The sequence below is a fragment of the Anomaloglossus baeobatrachus genome, chromosome 7, assembly GCF_048569485.1.
Source record: "Anomaloglossus baeobatrachus isolate aAnoBae1 chromosome 7, aAnoBae1.hap1, whole genome shotgun sequence".
NCBI lineage: Eukaryota > Metazoa > Chordata > Amphibia > Anura > Aromobatidae > Anomaloglossus > Anomaloglossus baeobatrachus.
This window is the reverse complement of record NC_134359.1, coordinates 1927781-1950203: the sequence shown is the minus strand read 5'-3', so window position 1 is coordinate 1950203 and position 22423 is coordinate 1927781. Positions and strand designations below refer to the sequence as shown.

General features: G+C 53.0%; 1 protein-coding gene across 1 annotated transcript in view; it reads right to left on the bottom strand.

The window, feature by feature from the left end:
* Positions 1-22423, bottom strand: part of DPP10 (dipeptidyl peptidase like 10) — a 425891-nt gene that overhangs the window by 367752 nt on the left and 35716 nt on the right. Inside the window, exon 2 of the mRNA XM_075318715.1 lies at positions 6958-7072. Coding sequence (XP_075174830.1) covers positions 6958-7072 — 115 coding nt within the window. The remainder of the gene's footprint in view (positions 1-6957; positions 7073-22423) is intronic.

Below are 22423 nucleotides of genomic sequence, written 5' to 3'. Positions count from 1 at the left end.
ATGGGTCTATAACTAGAGGGATCATCCAGGTCTTTAGTTCCCTTAGGGAGTAATTTGATATATGCTACGTTTGAATTTTTAGGAATTTCCTCTCCTTCCAAAAATGCATTAAATACCGCAGTTAAATCTGGCGAGATCAGATCCCTCATAGCCTTATAAAACTCGCTGTTAAAACCGTCGGGGCCTGGTGCCTTGTTGGTGTTAAGCTCCCCGATTGTTCTAGTCACCTCCTCAACTGTGATATCTGCATTTAGGTCACTCAGATCTTCCTCTGTTACGCTAGGCAAGTGCGCTTGTCTTAACCACTCTGCCTCGTCAGTCATGTCATTGTTTCCTGGCCCATATAGTTTTCTATAAAAATGTCCCAGCAATTTATTAATTTCCTTAGGATCTGTGGTCACCTCCCCCCCCTTTCTTTTTAGTTTGGAAATCACTGTCATTTTCCTGCTACCCCTTGCCAAATTTGCCAGCATCCTCCCCGCCTTGTTGCCAAATCTATGTAGCTCTGCTTCCCTGTGCGACCAAAATAATTGTTCCTTTTTTTTTGCCCATTCGTCGAACCCCCTTTTTGCCTCCAACCATCTGTCTTTCGTCGTGGGAGATCTATTAGCCAAATACTTTGTGTATGCTACCCGCACTGCTTCACTCTGGGCATTATAATTCTCATTGGTCTTCCTTTTGATCATGGCCGCATATCCAATCAGGCGACCCCTCAAGACCGCTTTTGCCGTTTCCCAGTATAGCACTGGGTTCCCTTTGTGTTCCTTGTTTTCCTCTGTGAATTCTCCCCACCACTCTCGTAATACCCTGTGGAAATTATCTTGTCTGAGAAGAAATGATGGAAATCTCCATATGATATCTGTACCTCTCTTGAACTGCTCTCTGATACCCAATCTCAACGGACTATGATCAGATATCACCATGTTTTCTATCACACATTCTTGTGCCCGATTAACTAGGCCTTGAGAAATCCAAAATTGATCAATACGCGACCAGCTATCATGAGGATGCGAGAAGTGTGTATATTCTCTATCATGCGGGTGAGCTAATCTCCAGATGTCCTTCAAACCCACGTCTTCTAATGTCACATCCCTATGGTCCGGCCTTCTGTCCACATCCCCTGTCCTCTCCTTCCCCCTCCTCCTGTCTTCAGCTGAGTCTGGAACTGTGTTAAAATCACCTCCTACTATGATGTTGGTCTCCCCATCTGCTAGTATGCTGGCCTTTATGCCATCATGAAATATGCTCTGTTGGGAGTTTGGACCGTAAACATTATAGATACTTAATTTACCCGCTGGACTAATGATTGTTAAATGCTGCCACCGTCCCTGGTCGTCTGCCTCGTGTGTCACTACTTCATGGCTGAGCTGTTTATGTATTAGAATCATTGTCCCCGCTTTCCTACCTTGTGCCTCTGCCCCATATACAGTACCCACCCAGTATTTCTTCATGCGGAAAAAGTCCTCCTTCCTCAAATGCGTTTCCTGTAATAATGCAATATCTGTTTTTAGTCTTTTCAGATGTCTTAGTATCATTGCTCGTTTGTTAGGAGATCTCAAGCCTTTCACATTCCATGTAGTTATTTGTACCATATTTGCCTTTGTATTTTGCTCTTACTACTTCCTCCCCTGTGGGCCCTGAACTCACAAGAGACGAGACAATTATTACCAGGTATAGAATTTGCCCCCCAGGCTTGATATATCTTTTCCCCACCTTGTATGTATAACAAATATAACAATAAACAAGTAACTGTAGAACACGTTTTCCCTTCTGGGAAATTTTTGGCTCTTTTCGCCATGCTGATGACTTCCCCTTTTCCTAGCCAAACTGTTGAGCTCCCTAGTCACCCCCCTTAGAGTATACGTTCTAGCCCCGGATTCACATGAGTCACATGAACAAGCCTTAAATAATGGCAAAAATAGTACAGTATGACAAAAACTCTATAAGGACTTCAAGTCCAACTTAGCTCTATTTTCTGGTGGTCATCCCCGCACTCAGAGCAGACAGATCCACTTCATTTACGCCTGGAAGTCGTTCCTGGACAAAGGCGAGTGAAAGTAAGAATGAAAGTGAATCTGGAAGTGGAACTGAAAGTAAGCGTGAGACTGAATATGCGAGAGAAAAAGAGTGAGACAGAGCGCGTGAGGTACTGAAAGTGAGCGTGAGACTGAAAATGAAACTGAGTATGAGAGTGAGTGTGAAACTGAAAGTAAGCGTGAAACTGAAAATGAGACTGAATATGTGAGGGAGGGAGAAAAAGAAAAAAAAAAGTGTGAGACTGAGAGTGAGTGTGAGAGTGTGAGACTGAACGTTAGGAGTAAGACTGAAAGTGAAACTGATAGCAAGCGTGAAAGCAAAACTGAACATGAGAGAGTGAAATCAAGAGAGTGAGAGAGTGCGAGAACAGGACCAGCAATATCTAGTTCAGTTCAGTTATCATGAACCATTTCCAACAGTTAGTCTCTGTGTTCCGAGCGAGGATTATTTTGTTGTTTTGGGCTCAATCTCCTTTCCTCTCTACTCTCCACCCGCGATTGCTCCTCAAAGCTTCTCAAGTCTTTCCCTGGGCCTCTTGGAGATCCTCCTCTGCTGGTCCCTTCTCCATTGTTTCCTCTTTTTTGTCCATCAGCCCGATTCTTATCTTGTTCTGCCATGAGAGTACGCTCTGCTTCTTTAAAGTCTTTGTAATATGCAAACGAGCCATTAAGATTTCTGACTTTCAGTGTGGCAGGGTATAGCAGTTGGCACTTGACTTTTTTGTTATACAGGAATGAACATACTTTGCTGAATTCTTTTCTCTTTCTGGAGACTTCTGCTGAATAATCGCCGAAAATTAGCAGTCTGTTGCCTTGGTAATGCAATGGTCGCTGTCTGTCTCTAAAGGCCCTCAGTATTTCCTCTTTATGTTTATAATCAAGATATTTGACTATCACTTGTCTAGCCCTCAGCGGGGCTTTCTTGTTTGGGTTTGGATCCTCTCCCCTATTCGCTTCTTGTTGTCTCAGTGGTCCCACTCTGTGCGCTCTTTCCACTCTGAATTTAGCCTTAATGCCCAGGGCCTGAGGTAACTCCTGTTCACATATGTTATCCAGCTGTCCCAAAGATACCGATTCTGGCAGCCCCACAATGCGCAGATTATTTCGCCTCGATCGGTTCTCTAAGTCTTCCGCTTTATCTCTCAAATAATCGTTAGATTTCACTAGAGCTGCTATTTGCTCTTGCATAGCCATTATTTTCTCCTCTGAGTCAGATATTCTCTGCTCTGTTTCTGCCAGTCTAGATGCATGTCCACTAATCTGCTTTTGCATAGCTGCTAGGGATGTTTGTATGGCTGTTTCAATGGCCACTTTAATCTCTTTTGACAGCTGTGATGTCACTTCGGCAGCCAATTTTTTATAATCAACATTGAGCTCTTGTGCATGCTTGTCTTGGCCTGCAGGTGGTGCTGGTTTCTTAGTTCTCTTATTCTGAGCTGGGGATTTTCCACCCTCCCCCATTTGTTTACAGTATTTAGATAATGGTGTGGCCGGCAGTTTCTTGTTTGCTTTAGAAGGAATGTTACTGTTTCTGACATGCAGCTTCTGCTGGCATTTATCATGATTAGACACCTTATATTGCATGTCTAAGTGATCAGTCCGGTCTCCTGCGTCTCTGGCCACTCTTTGCTTGCTGCACTCCTCCTCCTCCTCTCTTTCTTGTTCCTCCATGTCCCCTTCCTCTATCCATTGTGTTTCTCCCTCTGCAATCCCCTGCAGCGATTTCTCTCCTGCTCCATCCTCCCCCGACCCCCCGCTCTCATCTCCTTCACTTCTCCCTCTCCTGCCTTCCATTACCACATCTTGCACTGGGGACTCTGGCTCCTCCTCCATCAGGCTTGTCGGTGCCATGACAGTCTCCTCTTCTCCACGCCGGCAGTCAGGATCTCCACTCCTGCAGGGCCCCTCACCACCACCAGCACTCCTCAGTAAGTACCGCTCCATAGCTGTGTGCTTCCTGCTACCAGACGTGCTGCTCTCTGCTCGCTCACTTGCCCGGGTATGCTGTTTATCGTCGGTTTCTCAGAGGGGTGTCGGGAGCTTCTCCTCTATGCTGCCTCCTCAGCCAGGACCGGAACAGGAAGTCCAGGATGTGCCTAGTTTTAAAGTTATCCCTGTTTTTTCCTTTGTTAAATTGACCAGCTGTGGATGTGATCTGGATGTTGAATAGCGGTCATAAAATACATCAAAAGGAGTTATCAGGGATGACACTTGCATTATTGTGATTATATGGTCTCTAGAACTGGATAGGGGTTGGAACTAGATATAGAGACGAAATATCTTTTTTGTCACTGTATTTAGCTCCTAAACCACTGTGTAACAGTGAGTTTTAATAGTCGGTTTAAAATATGTAATATGAACAATAGTATGAAATATATATAAATTCTTGAAAAATTGCAATTTTTCCCTCTGAGGTATTTGTAGGAGGAGAAATGTATATCGATCTGTGATTGAAGAATGAATTATTGCTTTGTATCTACCCCTTTATTGGCTGATTCCAGTTGAGACATTGTATGTATTTATGTCTATGAGTCTTTTTTTAGCTTTGGTATAATAAACGAGAATTTTTAGAAAATTGGGGTTTATATATATTTTTGAGTTAAAATTAACCCCTGGTATATATCAAATTGTATTTGAAAAGAAAAGAGCCTACCACTCGCTCACATCTACAGTAGGATAGGCCTGCCTGCAGCAGGAGCCCCCCCTCACTTCCATCTACAGTAGGATAGGCCTGCCTGCAGCAGGAGCCCCCCCTCACTTCCATCTACAGTAGGATAGGCCTGCCTGCAGCAAGATCCTACCACTCGCTCCCATCTACAGTAGGATAGGACTGCCTGCAGCAGGAGCCTCCCCCTCGTTTCCGTCTACAGTAGGATAGGACTGCCTGCAGCAGGAGCCTCCCCCTCACTCTCGTCTACAGTAAGATAGGCCTGCCTGCAGCAGGAGCCTCCCTCTCGCTCCCGTCTATAGTAGCATAGGACTGCCTGCAGCAGGAGCATTCCCCTCGCTCCCGTCTACAGTAGGATAGGCCTACCTGCAGCAGGAGCCTCCCCCTCGTTTCCGTCTACAGTGGGATAGGCCTGCCTGCAGCAGGAGCCTCCCCCTCATTTCTGTCCACAGTAGGATAGGAATGCCTGCAGCAGGAGCCTCCCCCTCATTTCTGTCCACAGTAGGATAGGCCTACCTGCAGCAGGAGCCTCCCCCTCGTTTCCGTCTACAGTAGGATAGGCCTGCCTGCAGCAGGAGCATCCCTCTCGTTTCCGTCTACAGTAGGATAGGCCTGCCTGCAGCAGGAGCCCCCCCTCACTTCCATCTACAGTAGGATAGGCCTGCCTGCAGCAGGAGCCCCCCCTCACTTCCATCTACAGTAGGATAGGCCTGCCTGCAGCAGGAGCCCCCCCTCACTTCCATCTACAGTAGGATAGGCCTGCCTGCAGCAGGAGCCCCCCCTCACTTCCATCTACAGTAGGATAGGCCTGCCTGCAGCAGGAGCCCCCCCTCACTTCCATCTACAGTAGGATAGGCCTGCCTGCAGCAGGAGCCCCCCCTCACTTCCATCTACAGTAGGATAGGCCTGCCTGCAGCAAGATCCTACCACTCGCTCCCATCTACAGTAGGATAGGACTGCCTGCAGCAGGACCCTCCCCCTCGTTTCCGTCTACAGTAGGATAGGACTGCCTGCAGCAGGAGCCTCCCCCTCACTCTCGTCTACAGTAAGATAGGCCTGCCTGCAGCAGGAGCCTCCCTCTCGCTCCCGTCTATAGTAGCATAGGACTGCCTGCAGCAGGAGCATTCCCCTCGCTCCCGTCTACAGTAGGATAGGCCTACCTGCAGCAGGAGCCTCCCCCTCGTTTCCGTCTACAGTAGGATAGGCCTGCCTGCAGCAGGAGCCTCCCCCTCATTTCTGTCCACAGTAGGATAGGAATGCCTGCAGCAGGAGCCTCCCCCTCATTTCTGTCCACAGTAGGATAGGCCTACCTGCAGCAGGAGCCTCCCCCTCGTTTCCGTCTACAGTAGGATAGGCCTGCCTGCAGCAGGAGCCTCCCTCTCGTTTCCGTCTACAGTAGGATAGGCCTGCCTACAGCAGGAGCCTCCCCCTCGTTTCCGTCTACAGTAGGATAGGCCTACCTGCAGCAGGAGCCTCCCCCTCGTTTCCGTCTACAGTAGGATAGGCCTGCCTGCAGCAGGAGCCTCCCTCTCGTTTCCGTCTACAGTAGGATAGGACTGCCTGCAGCAGGAGCCTCCCCCTCATTTCCGTCTACAGTAGGATAGGCCTGCCTGCAGCAGGAGCCTCCCTCTCGTTTCCGTCTACAGTAGGATAGGACTGCCTGCAGCAGGAGCCTCCCCCTCGTTTCCGTCTACAGTAGGATAGGACTGGCTGCAGCAGGAGCCTCCCTCTCGTTTCCGTCTACAGTAGGATAGGACTGCCTGCAGCAGGAGCCTCCCCCTCGTTTCCGTCTACAGTAGGATAATAAGAGAATTCCACACAAACATTCTCTGCAGAATGTATACAAGACTATGAGCATCAGGAACATGGAGGAAATTCTATGTACTGAAACAGATGGAGCGCAGCGATCTCCTGCCTCACCGGCGATCTTCTGCATCACCGACGATCTCCTGCCTCACCGGCGATCTCCTGCCTCACCGGCGATCTCCTGCCTCACCGGCGATCTCCTGCCTCACCGGCGATCTCCTGCCTCACCGGCGATCTCCTGCCTCACCGGCGATCTCCTGCGTCACCGGCGATCTCCTGCGTCACCGGCGATCTCCTGCGTCACTATCTGTGCACTCTCCACTTCCAATATCTCCTGTTCCTCTAAGAATTTCTTTGGTTATTCATTCATATTTTCAGGAGGGAATCTGTAGAGGATTTGTAGCACGGTGGGGGTCGGCAGCAAGTACATTACAGTCCAGGACTTACCGGGAGTCAGGAGGATGACAGACATGGTGATCAAAGAGCAGACCACCAGGATGACCAGCAGGGCGATGGCGATGCCCTTCCAGTTCCTCTGCGGGGGGTTGCTGCTTCCCATCTCCTAGACACAAAAAAATAAACAGTAGTGTTAGTGGTGGCTCTCCACATCTCCGGTCCCTGCACGGGATTGGATCGCAACGTCATGACCCAAAGTCTATCCCCAAAAGCAGAGACCTAAACTTCATGAAGGTACATCTACGAAAAGTAGGTCAGACCCCAAACCTCATACGTGACCATGGAGAGCACTCATATGAGAATCTCTGAGAGGTCAGTGGGATCGGGATCAGCTGACCCCTTCATATGTTGGGATATCGCCCCCGATCACTACCACCTCACACCATTACCATCACCCACCAACACTGCCCCCGATCACTACCATCTCACACCATTACCATCACCCACCAACACTGCCCCTGATCACTACCATCTCACACCATTACCATCACCCACCGACACTGCCCCCGATCACTACCACCTCACACCAACACTGCACCCGATCACTACCACCTCACACCATTACCATCACCCACCACTGCCCCCGATCACTACCACCTCACACCATTACCGTCACCCATCAACACAGCCCCCGATCAATACCACCTCACACCATTACCATTACCCACCAACACTGCCCCCGATCACTACCATCTCACACCATTACCGTCACCCACCAACACTGCCATCGATCAATACCACCTCACACCATTACCGTCACCCACCAACACTGCCCCCGATCACTACCATCTCACACCATTACTGTCACCCACCAACACTGCCCCTGATCACTACCACCTCCCACCATTACCATCACCAACCAACACTGCCCCCGATCACTACCACCTCACACCATTACCATCACCCACCAACACTGCCCCCGATCACTACCACCTCACACCAACACTGCCCCCGATCACAACCACCTCACACCATTACAATTACCCACCAACACTGCCCCCGATCACTACCACCTCACACCATTACCATCACCCACCAACACTGCCCCCGATCACTACCATCTCACACCATTACCGTCACCCACCAACACTGGCCCTGATCAATACCACCTCACACCATTACCATCACCCACCAACAATGCCCCCGATCACTACCACCTCACACCATTACCGTCACCCATCAACACAGCCCCCGATCACTACCACCTCACACCATTACAATCACCCACCAACACTGGCCCTGATCACTACCACCTCACACCAACACTGCCCCTGATCACTAACACCTCACACCATTACCGTCACCCACCAACACTGCCCCCGATCACCACCACCTCACACCATTACCGTCACACACCAACACTGCCCCCGATCACTACCATCTCACACCATTACCATCACCCACCAACACTGCCCCCGATCACTAACATCTCACACCATTACCATCACCCACCAACACTGCCATCGATCAATACCACCTCACACCATTACTGTCACCCACCAACACTGCCCCTGATCACTACCACCTCCCACCATTACCATCACCCACCAACACTGCCATTGATCAATACCACCTCACACCATTACCATCACCCACCAACACTGCCCCCGATCACTACCACCTCACATCAACATTGCCCCCGATCACTACCACCTCACACCATTACCATCACCCACCGACACTGCCCACGATCACTACCACCTCACACCAACACTGCCCCCGATCACTACCACCTCACACCATTACCGTCACCCATCAACACAGCCCCCGATCAATACCACCTCACACCATTACCATTACCCACCAACACTGCCCCCGATCACTACCATCTCACACCATTACCGTCACCCACCAACACTGCCATCGATCAAAACCACCTCACACCATTACCGTCACCCACCAACACTGCCCCCGATCACTACCATCTCACACCATTACTGTCACCCACCAACACTGCTCCTGATCACTACCACCTCCCACCATTACCATCACCCACCAACACTGCCTCCGATCACTACCACATCACACCATTACCATCACCCACCACTGCCCCCGATCACTACCACATCACACCATTACCATCACCCACCAACAATGCCCCCGATCACTACCACCTCACACCATTACCATTACCCATCAACACTGCCCCCGATCACTACCATCTCACACCATTACCGTTACCCACCAACACTGCCATTGATCAATACCACCTCACACCATTACCGTCACCCACCAGCACTGCCCCCGATCACTACCATCTCACACCATTACTGTCACCCACCAACACTGCCCCTGATCACTACCACCTCTCACCATTACCATCACCCACCAACACTGCCCCCGATCACTACCACCTCACACCATTACCATCACCCACCAACACTGCCCCGATCACTACCATCTCACACCATTACCATCACCCACCAACACTGCCCCCGATCACTACCACCTCACACCAACACTGCCCCCGATCACTACCACCTCACACCATTACCATCACCCACCAACAATGCCCCCGATCACTACCACCTCACACCATTACCGTCACCCATAAACAAAGCCCCCGATCAATACCACCTTACACCATTACCATCACCCACCAACAATGCCCCCGATCACTACCACCTCACACCATTACCGTCACCCACCAACACTGCCCCCGATCACTACCACCTCACACCATTACCGTCACCCACCAACACTGCCCCCGATCACTACCACCTCACACCATTACCGTCACCCACCAACACTGCCCCTGATCACTACCACCTCACACCATTACCGTCACCCACCAACACTGCCCCTGATCACTACCACCTCACACCAACACTGCCCCTGATCACTACCACCTCACACCATTACCATCACCCACAAACACTCCCCCCGATCACTACCACCTCACACCATTACCATTACCCACCAACACTGTCCCCGATCACTACCACCTCACACCATTACCGTCACCCATCAACACAGCCCCCGATCAATACCACCTCACACCATTACCATTACCCACCAACACTGTCCCCGATCATTACCACCTCACACCATTACCATCGCCCACCAACACTGCCCCTGATCACTACCACCTCACACCATTACCATCACCCACCAACACTGCCCCCGATCACTACCACCTCACACCATTACCGTCACCCACCAACACTGCCCCTGATCACTACCATCTCACACCATTACCATCACCCACCAACACTGCCCCCGATCTCTACCATCTCACACCATTACCATCACCCAACACTGCCCCCGATCACTGCCACCTCACACCATTACCGTCACCCACCAACACTGCCCCCGATCACTACCACCTCACACCAACACTGCCCCCGATCACTACCACCTCACACCATTACCGTCACATACCAACACTGCCCCCGATCACTACCATCTCACACCATTACCATCACCCACCAACACTGCCCCCGATCACTAACATCTCACACCATTACCATCACCCACCAACACTGCCATCGATCAATACCACCTCACACCATTACCGTCACCCACCAACACTGCCCCCGATAACTACCATCTCACACCATTACTGTCACCCACCAACACTGCCCCTGATCACTACCACCTCACACCATTACCGTTACCCACCAACACTGCCCCCGATCACTACCACCTCACACCATTACCATCACCCACCAACACTGCCCCCGATCACTACCATCTCACACCATTACCATCACCCAACAACACTGCCCCCGATCACTACCACCTCACACCATTACCATCACCCACCAACAATGCCCCCGATCACTACCACCTCACACCATTACCGTCACCCATCAACACAGCCCCCGATCAATACCACCTCACACCATTACCCACCAACACTGTCCCCGATCACTACCACCTTACACAATTACCATCGCCCACCAACACTGCTCCTGATCACTACCACCTCACACCATTACCATCACCCACCAACACTGCCCCCGATCACTACCACCTCACACCATTACCGTCACCCACCAACACTGCCCCCGATCACTACCATCTCACACCATTAGCATCACCCACCAACACTGCCCCCGATCACTACCATCTCACAGAATTACCATCACCCACCAACACTTCCACCGATCATTACCACCTCACACCATTACCATCACCCACCAACACTGCCCCCGATCACTACCACCTCACACCATTACCGTCACCCACCAACACTGCCCCCGATCACTACCATCTCACACCATTACTATCACCCACCAACACTGCCCCCGATCACTACCATCTCACACCATTACCGTCACCCACCAACACTGCCCCCGATCACTACCACCTCACACCAACACTGCCCCCGATCACTACCACCTCACACCATTACCATCACCCACCAACACTGCCCCCGATCACTACCATCTCACACCATTACCATCACCCACCAACACTGCCCCCGATCACTACCACCTCACACCAACACTGCCCCCGATTACTACCACTTCACACCATTACCATCACCCACCAACACTGCCCCCGAACACTACCACCTCACACCAACACTGCCCCCGATCACTACCACCTCACACCATTACCATCACCCACCAACACTGCCCCCGATCACTACCACCTCACACCATTACCGTCACCCACCACTGCCCCCGATCACTACCACCTCACACCACTACCATCACCCACCACTGCCCCCGATCACTACCACCTCACACCATTACCGTCACCCATCAACACAGCCCCCGATCAATACCACCTCACACCATTACCATTACCCACCAACACTGCCCCAGATCACTACCATCTCACACCATTACCGTCACCCCACCAACACTGCCATCGATCAATACCACCTCACACCATTACCGTCACCCACCAACACTGCCCCCCGATCACTACCATCTCACACCATTACTGTCACTCACCAACACTGCCCCTGATCACTACCACCTCACACCATTACCGTTACCCACAAACACTGCCCCCGATCACTACCACCTCACACCATTACCGTCACCCACCAACACTGCCCCCGATCACTACCACCTCACACCATTACCGTTACCCACAAAACACTGCCCCCGATCACTACCACCTCACACCATTACCGTCACCCACCAACACTGCCCCCGATCACTACCATCTCACACCATTACCATCACCCACCAACACTTCCCCCGATCATTACCACCTCACACCATTACCATCACCCACCAACACTGCCCCCGATCACTACCACCTCACACCATTACCGTCACCCACCAACACTGCCCCCGATCACTACCACCTCACACCAACACTGCCCCCAATCACTACCTCACACCATTACCGTCACCCACCAACACTGCCCTCCGATCACTACCACCTCACACCATTACCGTCACCCACCAACACTGCCCCCCGATCACTACCATCTCACACCATTACCATCACCCACCAACACTGCCCCCGATCACTACCATCTCACACCATTACTATCACCCACCAACACTGCCCCCGATCACTACCATCTCACACCATTACCGTCACCCACCAACACTGCCCCCCGATCACTACCACCTCACACCAACACTGCCCCCGATCACTACCACCTCACACCATTACCATCACCCACCAACACTGCCATCGATCAATACCACCTCACACCATTACCGTCACCCACCAACACTGCCCCCGATCACTACCATCTCACACCATTACTGTCACTCACCAACACTGCCCCTGATCACTACCACCTCACACCATTACCGTTACCCACAAACACTGCCCCCGATCACTACCACCTCACACCATTACCGTCACCCACCAACACTTCCCCCGATCACTACCATCTCACACCATTACCATCACCCACCAACACTTCCCCCGATCATTACCACCTCACACCATTACCATCACCCACCAACACTTCCCCCGATCACTACCACCTCACACCATTACCGTCACCCACCAACACTGCCCCCGATCACTACCACCTCACACCAACACTGCCCCCAATCACTACCACCTCACACCATTACCGTCACCCACCAACACTGCCCCCGATCACTACCACCTCACACCATTACCGTCACCCACCAACACTGCCCCCGATCACTACCATCTCACACCATTACCATCACCCACCAACACTGCCCCCGATCACTACCATCTCACACCATTACTATCACCCACCAACACTGCCCCCGATCACTACCATCTCACACCATTACCGTCACCCACCAACACTGCCCCCGATCACTACCACCTCACACCAACACTGCCCCCGATCACTACCACCTCACACCATTACCATCACCCACCAACACTGCCCCCGATCACTACCATCTCACACCATTACCATCACCCACCAACACTGCCCCTGATCACTACCATCTCACACCATTACCATCACCCACCAACACTGCCCCCGATCACTACCACCTCACACCAACACTGCCCCCGATCACTACCACTTCACACCATTACCATCACCCACCAACACTGCCCCCGAACACTACCACCTCACACCAACACTGCCCCCGATCACTACCACCTCACACCATTACCATCACCCACCAACACTGCCCCCGATCACTACCACCTCACACCATTACCGTCACCCACCACTGCCCCCGATCACTACCACCTCACACCATTACCATCACCCACCACTGCCCCCGATCACTACCACCTCACACCATTACCGTCACCCATCAACACAGCCCCCGATCAATACCACCTCACACCATTACCATTACCCACCAACACTGCCCCCGATCACTACCATCTCACACCATTACCGTCACCCACCAACACTGCCATCGATCAATACCACCTCACACCATTACCGTCACCCACTAAACACTGCCCCCGATCACTACCATCTCACACCATTACTGTCACCCACCAACACTGCCCCTGATCACTACCACCTCCCACCATTACCATCACCCACCAACACTGCCCCCGATCACTACCACCTTACACCATTACCATCACCCACCAACACTGCCCCCGATCACTACCATCTCACACCATTACCATCACCCACCAACACTGCCCCCGATCACTACCACTTCACACCAACACTGCCCCCGATCACTACCACCTCACACCATTACCATCACCCACCAATGCCCCCGATCACTACCACCTCACACCATTACCGTCACCCACCACTGCCCTCGATCACTACCACCTCACACCATTACCATCACCCACCACTGCCCCCCGATCACTACCACCTCACACCATTACCGTCACCCATCAACACAGCCCCCGATCAATACCACCTCACACCATTACCATTACCCACCAACACTGCCCCCGATCACTACCATCTCACACCATTACCGTCACCCACCAACACTGCCATCGATCAATACCACCTCACACCATTACCGTCACCCACTAAACACTGCCCCCCGATCACTATCATCTCACACCATTACTGTCACCCACCAACACTGCCCCTGATCACTACCACCTCCCACCATTACCATCACCCACCAACACTGCCCCCGATCACTACCACCTTACACCATTACCATCACCCACCAACACTGCCCCCGATCACTACCATCTCACACCATTACCATCACCCACCAACACTGCCCCCGATCACTACCACTTCACACCAACACTGCCCCCGATCACTACCACCTCACACCATTACCATCACCCACCAATTGCCCCCGATCACTACCACCTCACACCATTACCGTCACCCATCAACACAGCCCCCGATCAATACCACCTCACACCATTACCGTTACCCACCAACACTGCCCCCGATCACTACCACCTCACACCATTACCGTCACCCACCAACACTGCCCCTGATCACTACCACCTCCCACCATTACCATCACCCACCAACACTGCCCCCGATCACTACCACCTTACACCATTACCATCACCCACCAACACTGCCCCCGATCACTACCATCTCACACCATTACCATCACCCACCAACACTGCCCCCGATCACTACCACCTCACACCAACACTGCCCCCGATCACTACCACTTCACACCATTACCATCACCCACCAACACTGCCCCCGAACACTACCACCTCACACCAACACTGCCCCCGATCACTACCACCTCACACCATTACCATCACCCACCAACACTGCCCCCGATCACTACCACCTCACACCATTACCGTCACCCCACCACTGCCCCCGATCACTACCACCTCACACCATTACCATCACCCACCACTGCCCCCGATCACTACCACCTCACACCATTACCGTCACCCATCAACACAGCCCCCGATCAATACCACCTCACACCATTACCATTACCCACCAACACTGCCCCCGATCACTACCATCTCACACCATTACCGTCACCCACCAACACTGCCATCGATCAATACCACCTCACACCATTACCGTCACCCACTAAACACTGCCCCCGATCACTACCATCTCACACCATTACTGTCACCCCACCAACACTGCCCCCTGATCACTACCACCTCCCACCATTACCATCACCCACCAACACTGCCCCCGATCACTACCACCTTACACCATTACCATCACCCACCAACACTGCCCCCGATCACTACCATCTCACACCATTACCATCACCCACCAACACTGCCCCCGATCACTACCACTTCACACCAAACACTGCCCCCGATCACTACCACCTCACACCATTACCATCACCCACCAATGCCCCCGATCACTACCACCTCACACCATTACCGTCACCCACCACTGCCCTCGATCACTACCACCTCACACCATTACCATCACCCACCACTGCCCCCCGATCACTACCACCTCACACCATTACCGTCACCCATCAACACAGCCCCCGATCAATACCACCTCACACCATTACCATTACCCACCAACACTGCCCCCGATCACTACCATCTCACACCATTACCGTCACCCACCAACACTGCCATCGATCAATACCACCTCACACCATTACCGTCACCCACTAAACACTGCCCCCGATCACTATCATCTCACACCATTACTGTCACCCACCAACACTGCCCCTGATCACTACCACCTCCCACCATTACCATCACCCACCAACACTGCCCCCGATCACTACCACCTTACACCATTACCATCACCCACCAACACTGCCCCCGATCACTACCATCTCACACCATTACCATCACCCACCAACACTGCCCCCGATCACTACCACTTCACACCAACACTGCCCCCGATCACTACCACCTCACACCATTACCATCACCCACCAATGCCCCCGATCACTACCACCTCACACCATTACCGTCACCCATCAACACAGCCCCCGATCAATACCACCCTCACACCATTACCGTTACCCCACCAACACTGTCCCCGATCACTACCACCTCACACCATTACCATCGCCCACCAACACTGCCCCTGATCACTACCACCTCACACCATTACCATCACCCACCAACACTGCCCCCGATCACTACCACCTCACACCATTACCGTCACCCACCAACACTGCCCATCACTACCATCTCACACCATTACCATCACCCACCAACACTGCCCCCCGATCACTACCACCTCAGACCATTACCACCACCCACCAACACTGCCCCCGATCACTACCACCTCACACCATTACCGTCACCCACCAACACTGGCCCCGATCACTACCACCTCACACCATTACCGTCACCCATCAACACAGCCCCCCGATCAATACCACCTCACACCATTACCATTAACCACCAACACTGTCCCCGATCACTACCACCTCACGACACCATTACCATCGCCCACCAACACTGCCCCTGATCACTACCACCTCACACCATTACCATCACCCACCAACACTGACCCCGATCACTACCACCTCACACCATTACCGTCACCCACCAACACTGCCCCCGATCACTACCACCTCACACCATTACCGTCACCCACCAACACTGCCCCCGATTCACTACCACCTCACACCAACACTGCCCCCCAATCACTACGCTCACACCATTACCGTCACCCACCCAACACTGCCCCCGATCACTACCACCTCACACCATTACCGTCACCCACCAACACTGCCCCCGATCACTACCATCTCACACCCATTACCATCACCCCACCAACACTGCCCCCGATCACTACCATCTCACACCATTACTATCACCCACCAACACTGCCCCCCGATCACTACCATCTCACACCATTACCGTCACCCACCAACACTGCCCCCGATCACTACCACCTCACACACAACACTGCCCCCCGATCACTCCCACCTCACACCATTACCATCACCCACCAACACTGCCATCGATCAATACCACCCTCACACCATTACCGTCACCCACCAACACTGCCCCCGATCACTACCATCTCACACTATTACCATCACCCACCAACACTGCCCCCGATCACTACCACCTCACAACCATTACCGTTACCCACAAACACTGCCCCCGATCACTACCACCTCACACCATTACCGTCACCCACCCAACACTGCCCCCGATCACTATACCATCTCACACCATTACCATCACCCAACCAACACTTCCCCCGATCATTACCACCTCACACCATTACCGTTACCCACAAACACTGCCCCCCGATCACTACCACCTCACACCATTACCGTCACCCCACCAACACTGCCCCCGATCACTACCATCTCACACCATTACCATCACCCACCAACACTTCCCCCCGATCATTACCACCTCACACCATTACCATCACCCACCAACACTGCCCCCGATCACTACCACCTCACACCATTACCGTCACCCACCAACACTGCCCCCGATCACTACCACCTCACACCAACACTGCCCCCAATCACTACCTCACACCATTACCGTCACCCACCAACACTGCCCCCCGATCACTACCACCTCACACCATTACCGTCACCCACCAACACTGCCCCCGATCACTACCATCTCACACCATTAGCATCACCCACCAACACTGCCCCCGATCACTACCATCTCACAGAATTACCATCACCCACCAACACTTCCACCGATCATTACCACCTCACACCATTACCATCACCCACCAACACTGCCTCCCGATCACTACCACCTCACACCATTACCGTCACCCACCAACACTGCCCCCGATCACTACCATCTCACACCATTACTATCACCCACCAACACTGCCCCCGATCACTACCATCTCACACCATTACCGTCACCCCACCAACACTGCCCCCGATCACTACCACCTCACACCAACACTGCCCCCGATCACTACCACCTCACACCATTACCATCACCCACCAACACTGCCCCCCGATCACTACCATCTCACACCATTACCATCACCCACCAACACTGCCCCCGATCACTACCACCTCACACCAACACTGCCCCCGATTACTACCACTTCACACCATTACCATCACCCACCAACACTGCCCCCGAACACTACCACCTCACACCAACACTGCCCCCGATCACTACCACCTCACACCATTACCATCACCCACCAACACTGCCCCCGATCACTACCACCTCACACCATTACCGTCACCCACCACTGCCCCCGATCACTACCACCTCACACCACTACCATCACCCACCACTGCCCCCGATCACTACCACCTCACACCATTACCGTCACCCATCAACACAGCCCCCGATCAATACCACCTCACACCATTACCATTACCCACCAACACTGCCCCAGATCACTACCATCTCACACCATTACCGTCACCCACCAACACTGCCATCGATCAATACCACCTCACACCCATTACCGTCACCCACCAACACTGCCCCCCGATCACTACCATCTCACACCATTACTGTCACTCACCAACACTGCCCCTGATCACTACCACCTCACACCATTACCGTTACCCACAAAACACTGCCCCCGATCACTACCACCTCACACCATTACCGTCACCCACCAACACTGCCCCCGATCACTACCACCTCACACCATTACCGTTACCCACAAACACTGCCCCCGATCACTACCACCTCACACCATTACCGTCACCCACCAACACTGCCCCCGATCACTACCATCTCACACCATTACCATCACCCACCAACACTTCCCCCGATCATTACCACCTCACACCATTACCATCACCACCACCAACACTGCCCCCCGATCACTACCACCTCACACCATTACCGTCACCCACCAACACTGCCCCCGATCACTACCACCTCACACCAACACTGCCCCCAATCACTACCTCACACCATTACCGTCACCCACCAACACTGCCCCCGATCACTACCACCTCACACCATTACCGTCACCCACACACTGCCCCCGATCACTACCATCTCACACCATTACTATCACCCACCAACACTGCCCCCGATCACTACCATCTCACACCATTACCGTCACCCACCAACACTGCCCCCGATCACTACCACCTCACACCAACACTGCCCCCGATCACTACCACCTCACACCATTACCATCACCCACCAACACTGCCATCGATCAATACCACCTCACACCATTACCGTCACCCACCAACACTGCCCCCGATCACTACCATCTCACACCATTACTGTCACTCACCAACACTGCCCCTGATCACTACCACCTCACACCATTACCGTTACCCACAAACACTGCCCCCGATCACTACCACCTCACACCATTACCGTCACCCACCAACACTTCCCCCGATCACTACCATCTCACACCATTACCATCACCCACCAACACTTCCCCCGATCATTACCACCTCACACCATTACCATCACCCACCAACACTTCCCCCGATCACTACCACCTCACACCATTACCGTCACCCACCAACACTGCCCCCGATCACTACCACCTCACACCAACACTGCCCCCAATCACTACCACCTCACACCATTACCGTCACCCACCAACACTGCCCCCGATCACTACCACCTCACACCATTACCGTCACCCACCAACACTGCCCCCGATCACTACCATCTCACACCATTACCATCACCCACCAACACTGCCCCCGATCACTACCATCTCACACCATTACTATCACCCACCAACACTGCCCCCGATCACTACCATCTCACACCATTACCGTCACCCACCAACACTGCCCCCGATCACTACCACCTCACACCAACACTGCCCCCGATCACTACCACCTCACACCATTACCATCACCCACCAACACTGCCCCCGATCACTACCATCTCACACCATTACCATCACCCACCAACACTGCCCCTGATCACTACCATCTCACACCATTACCATCACCCACCAACACTGCCCCCGATCACTACCACCTCACACCAACACTGCCCCCGATCACTACCACTTCACACCATTACCATCACCCACCAACACTGCCCCCGAACACTACCACCTCACACCAACACTGCCCCCGATCACTACCACCTCACACCATTACCATCACCCACCAACACTGCCCCCGATCACTACCACCTCACACCATTACCGTCACCCACCACTGCCCCCGATCACTACCACCTCACACCATTACCATCACCCACCACTGCCCCCGATCACTACCACCTCACACCATTACCGTCACCCATCAACACAGCCCCCGATCAATACCACCTCACACCATTACCATTACCCACCAACACTGCCCCCGATCACTACCATCTCACACCATTACCGTCACCCACCAACACTGCCATCGATCAATACCACCTCACACCATTACCGTCACCCACTAAACACTGCCCCCGATCACTACCATCTCACACCATTACTGTCACCCACCAACACTGCCCCTGATCACTACCACCTCCCACCATTACCATCACCCACCAACACTGCCCCCGATCACTACCACCTTACACCATTACCATCACCCACCAACACTGCCCCCGATCACTACCATCTCACACCATTACCATCACCCACCAACACTGCCCCCGATCACTACCACTTCACACCAACACTGCCCCCGATCACTACCACCTCACACCATTACCATCACCCACCAATGCCCCCGATCACTACCACCTCACACCATTACCGTCACCCACCACTGCCCTCGATCACTACCACCTCACACCATTACCATCACCCACCACTGCCCCCGATCACTACCACCTCACACCATTACCGTCACCCATCAACACAGCCCCCGATCAATACCACCTCACACCATTACCATTACCCACCAACACTGCCCCCGATCACTACCATCTCACACCATTACCGTCACCCACCAACACTGCCATCGATCAATACCACCTCACACCATTACCGTCACCCACTAAACACTGCCCCCGATCACTATCATCTCACACCATTACTGTCACCCACCAACACTGCCCCTGATCACTACCACCTCCCACCATTACCATCACCCACCAACACTGCCCCCGATCACTACCACCTTACACCATTACCATCACCCACCAACACTGCCCCCGATCACTACCATCTCACACCATTACCATCACCCACCAACACTGCCCCCGATCACTACCACTTCACACCAACACTGCCCCCGATCACTACCACCTCACACCATTACCATCACCCACCAATGCCCCCGATCACTACCACCTCACACCATTACCGTCACCCATCAACACAGCCCCCGATCAATACCACCTCACACCATTACCGTTACCCACCAACACTGCCCCCGATCACTACCACCTCACACCATTACCGTCACCCACCAACACTGCCCCTGATCACTACCACCTCCCACCATTACCATCACCCACCAACACTGCCCCCGATCACTACCACCTTACACCATTACCATCACCCACCAACACTGCCCCCGATCACTACCATCTCACACCATTACCATCACCCACCAACACTGCCCCCGATCACTACCACCTCACACCAACACTGCCCCCGATCACTACCACTTCACACCATTACCATCACCCACCAACACTGCCCCCGAACACTACCACCTCACACCAACACTGCCCCCGATCACTACCACCTCACACCATTACCATCACCCACCAACACTGCCCCCGATCACTACCACCTCACACCATTACCGTCACCCACCACTGCCCCCGATCACTACCACCTCACACCATTACCATCACCCACCACTGCCCCCGATCACTACCACCTCACACCATTACCGTCACCCATCAACACAGCCCCCGATCAATACCACCTCACACCATTACCATTACCCACCAACACTGCCCCCGATCACTACCATCTCACACCATTACCGTCACCCACCAACACTGCCATCGATCAATACCACCTCACACCATTACCGTCACCCACTAAACACTGCCCCCGATCACTACCATCTCACACCATTACTGTCACCCACCAACACTGCCCCTGATCACTACCACCTCCCACCATTACCATCACCCACCAACACTGCCCCCGATCACTACCACCTTACACCATTACCATCACCCACCAACACTGCCCCCGATCACTACCATCTCACACCATTACCATCACCCACCAACACTGCCCCCGATCACTACCACTTCACACCAACACTGCCCCCGATCACTACCACCTCACACCATTACCATCACCCACCAA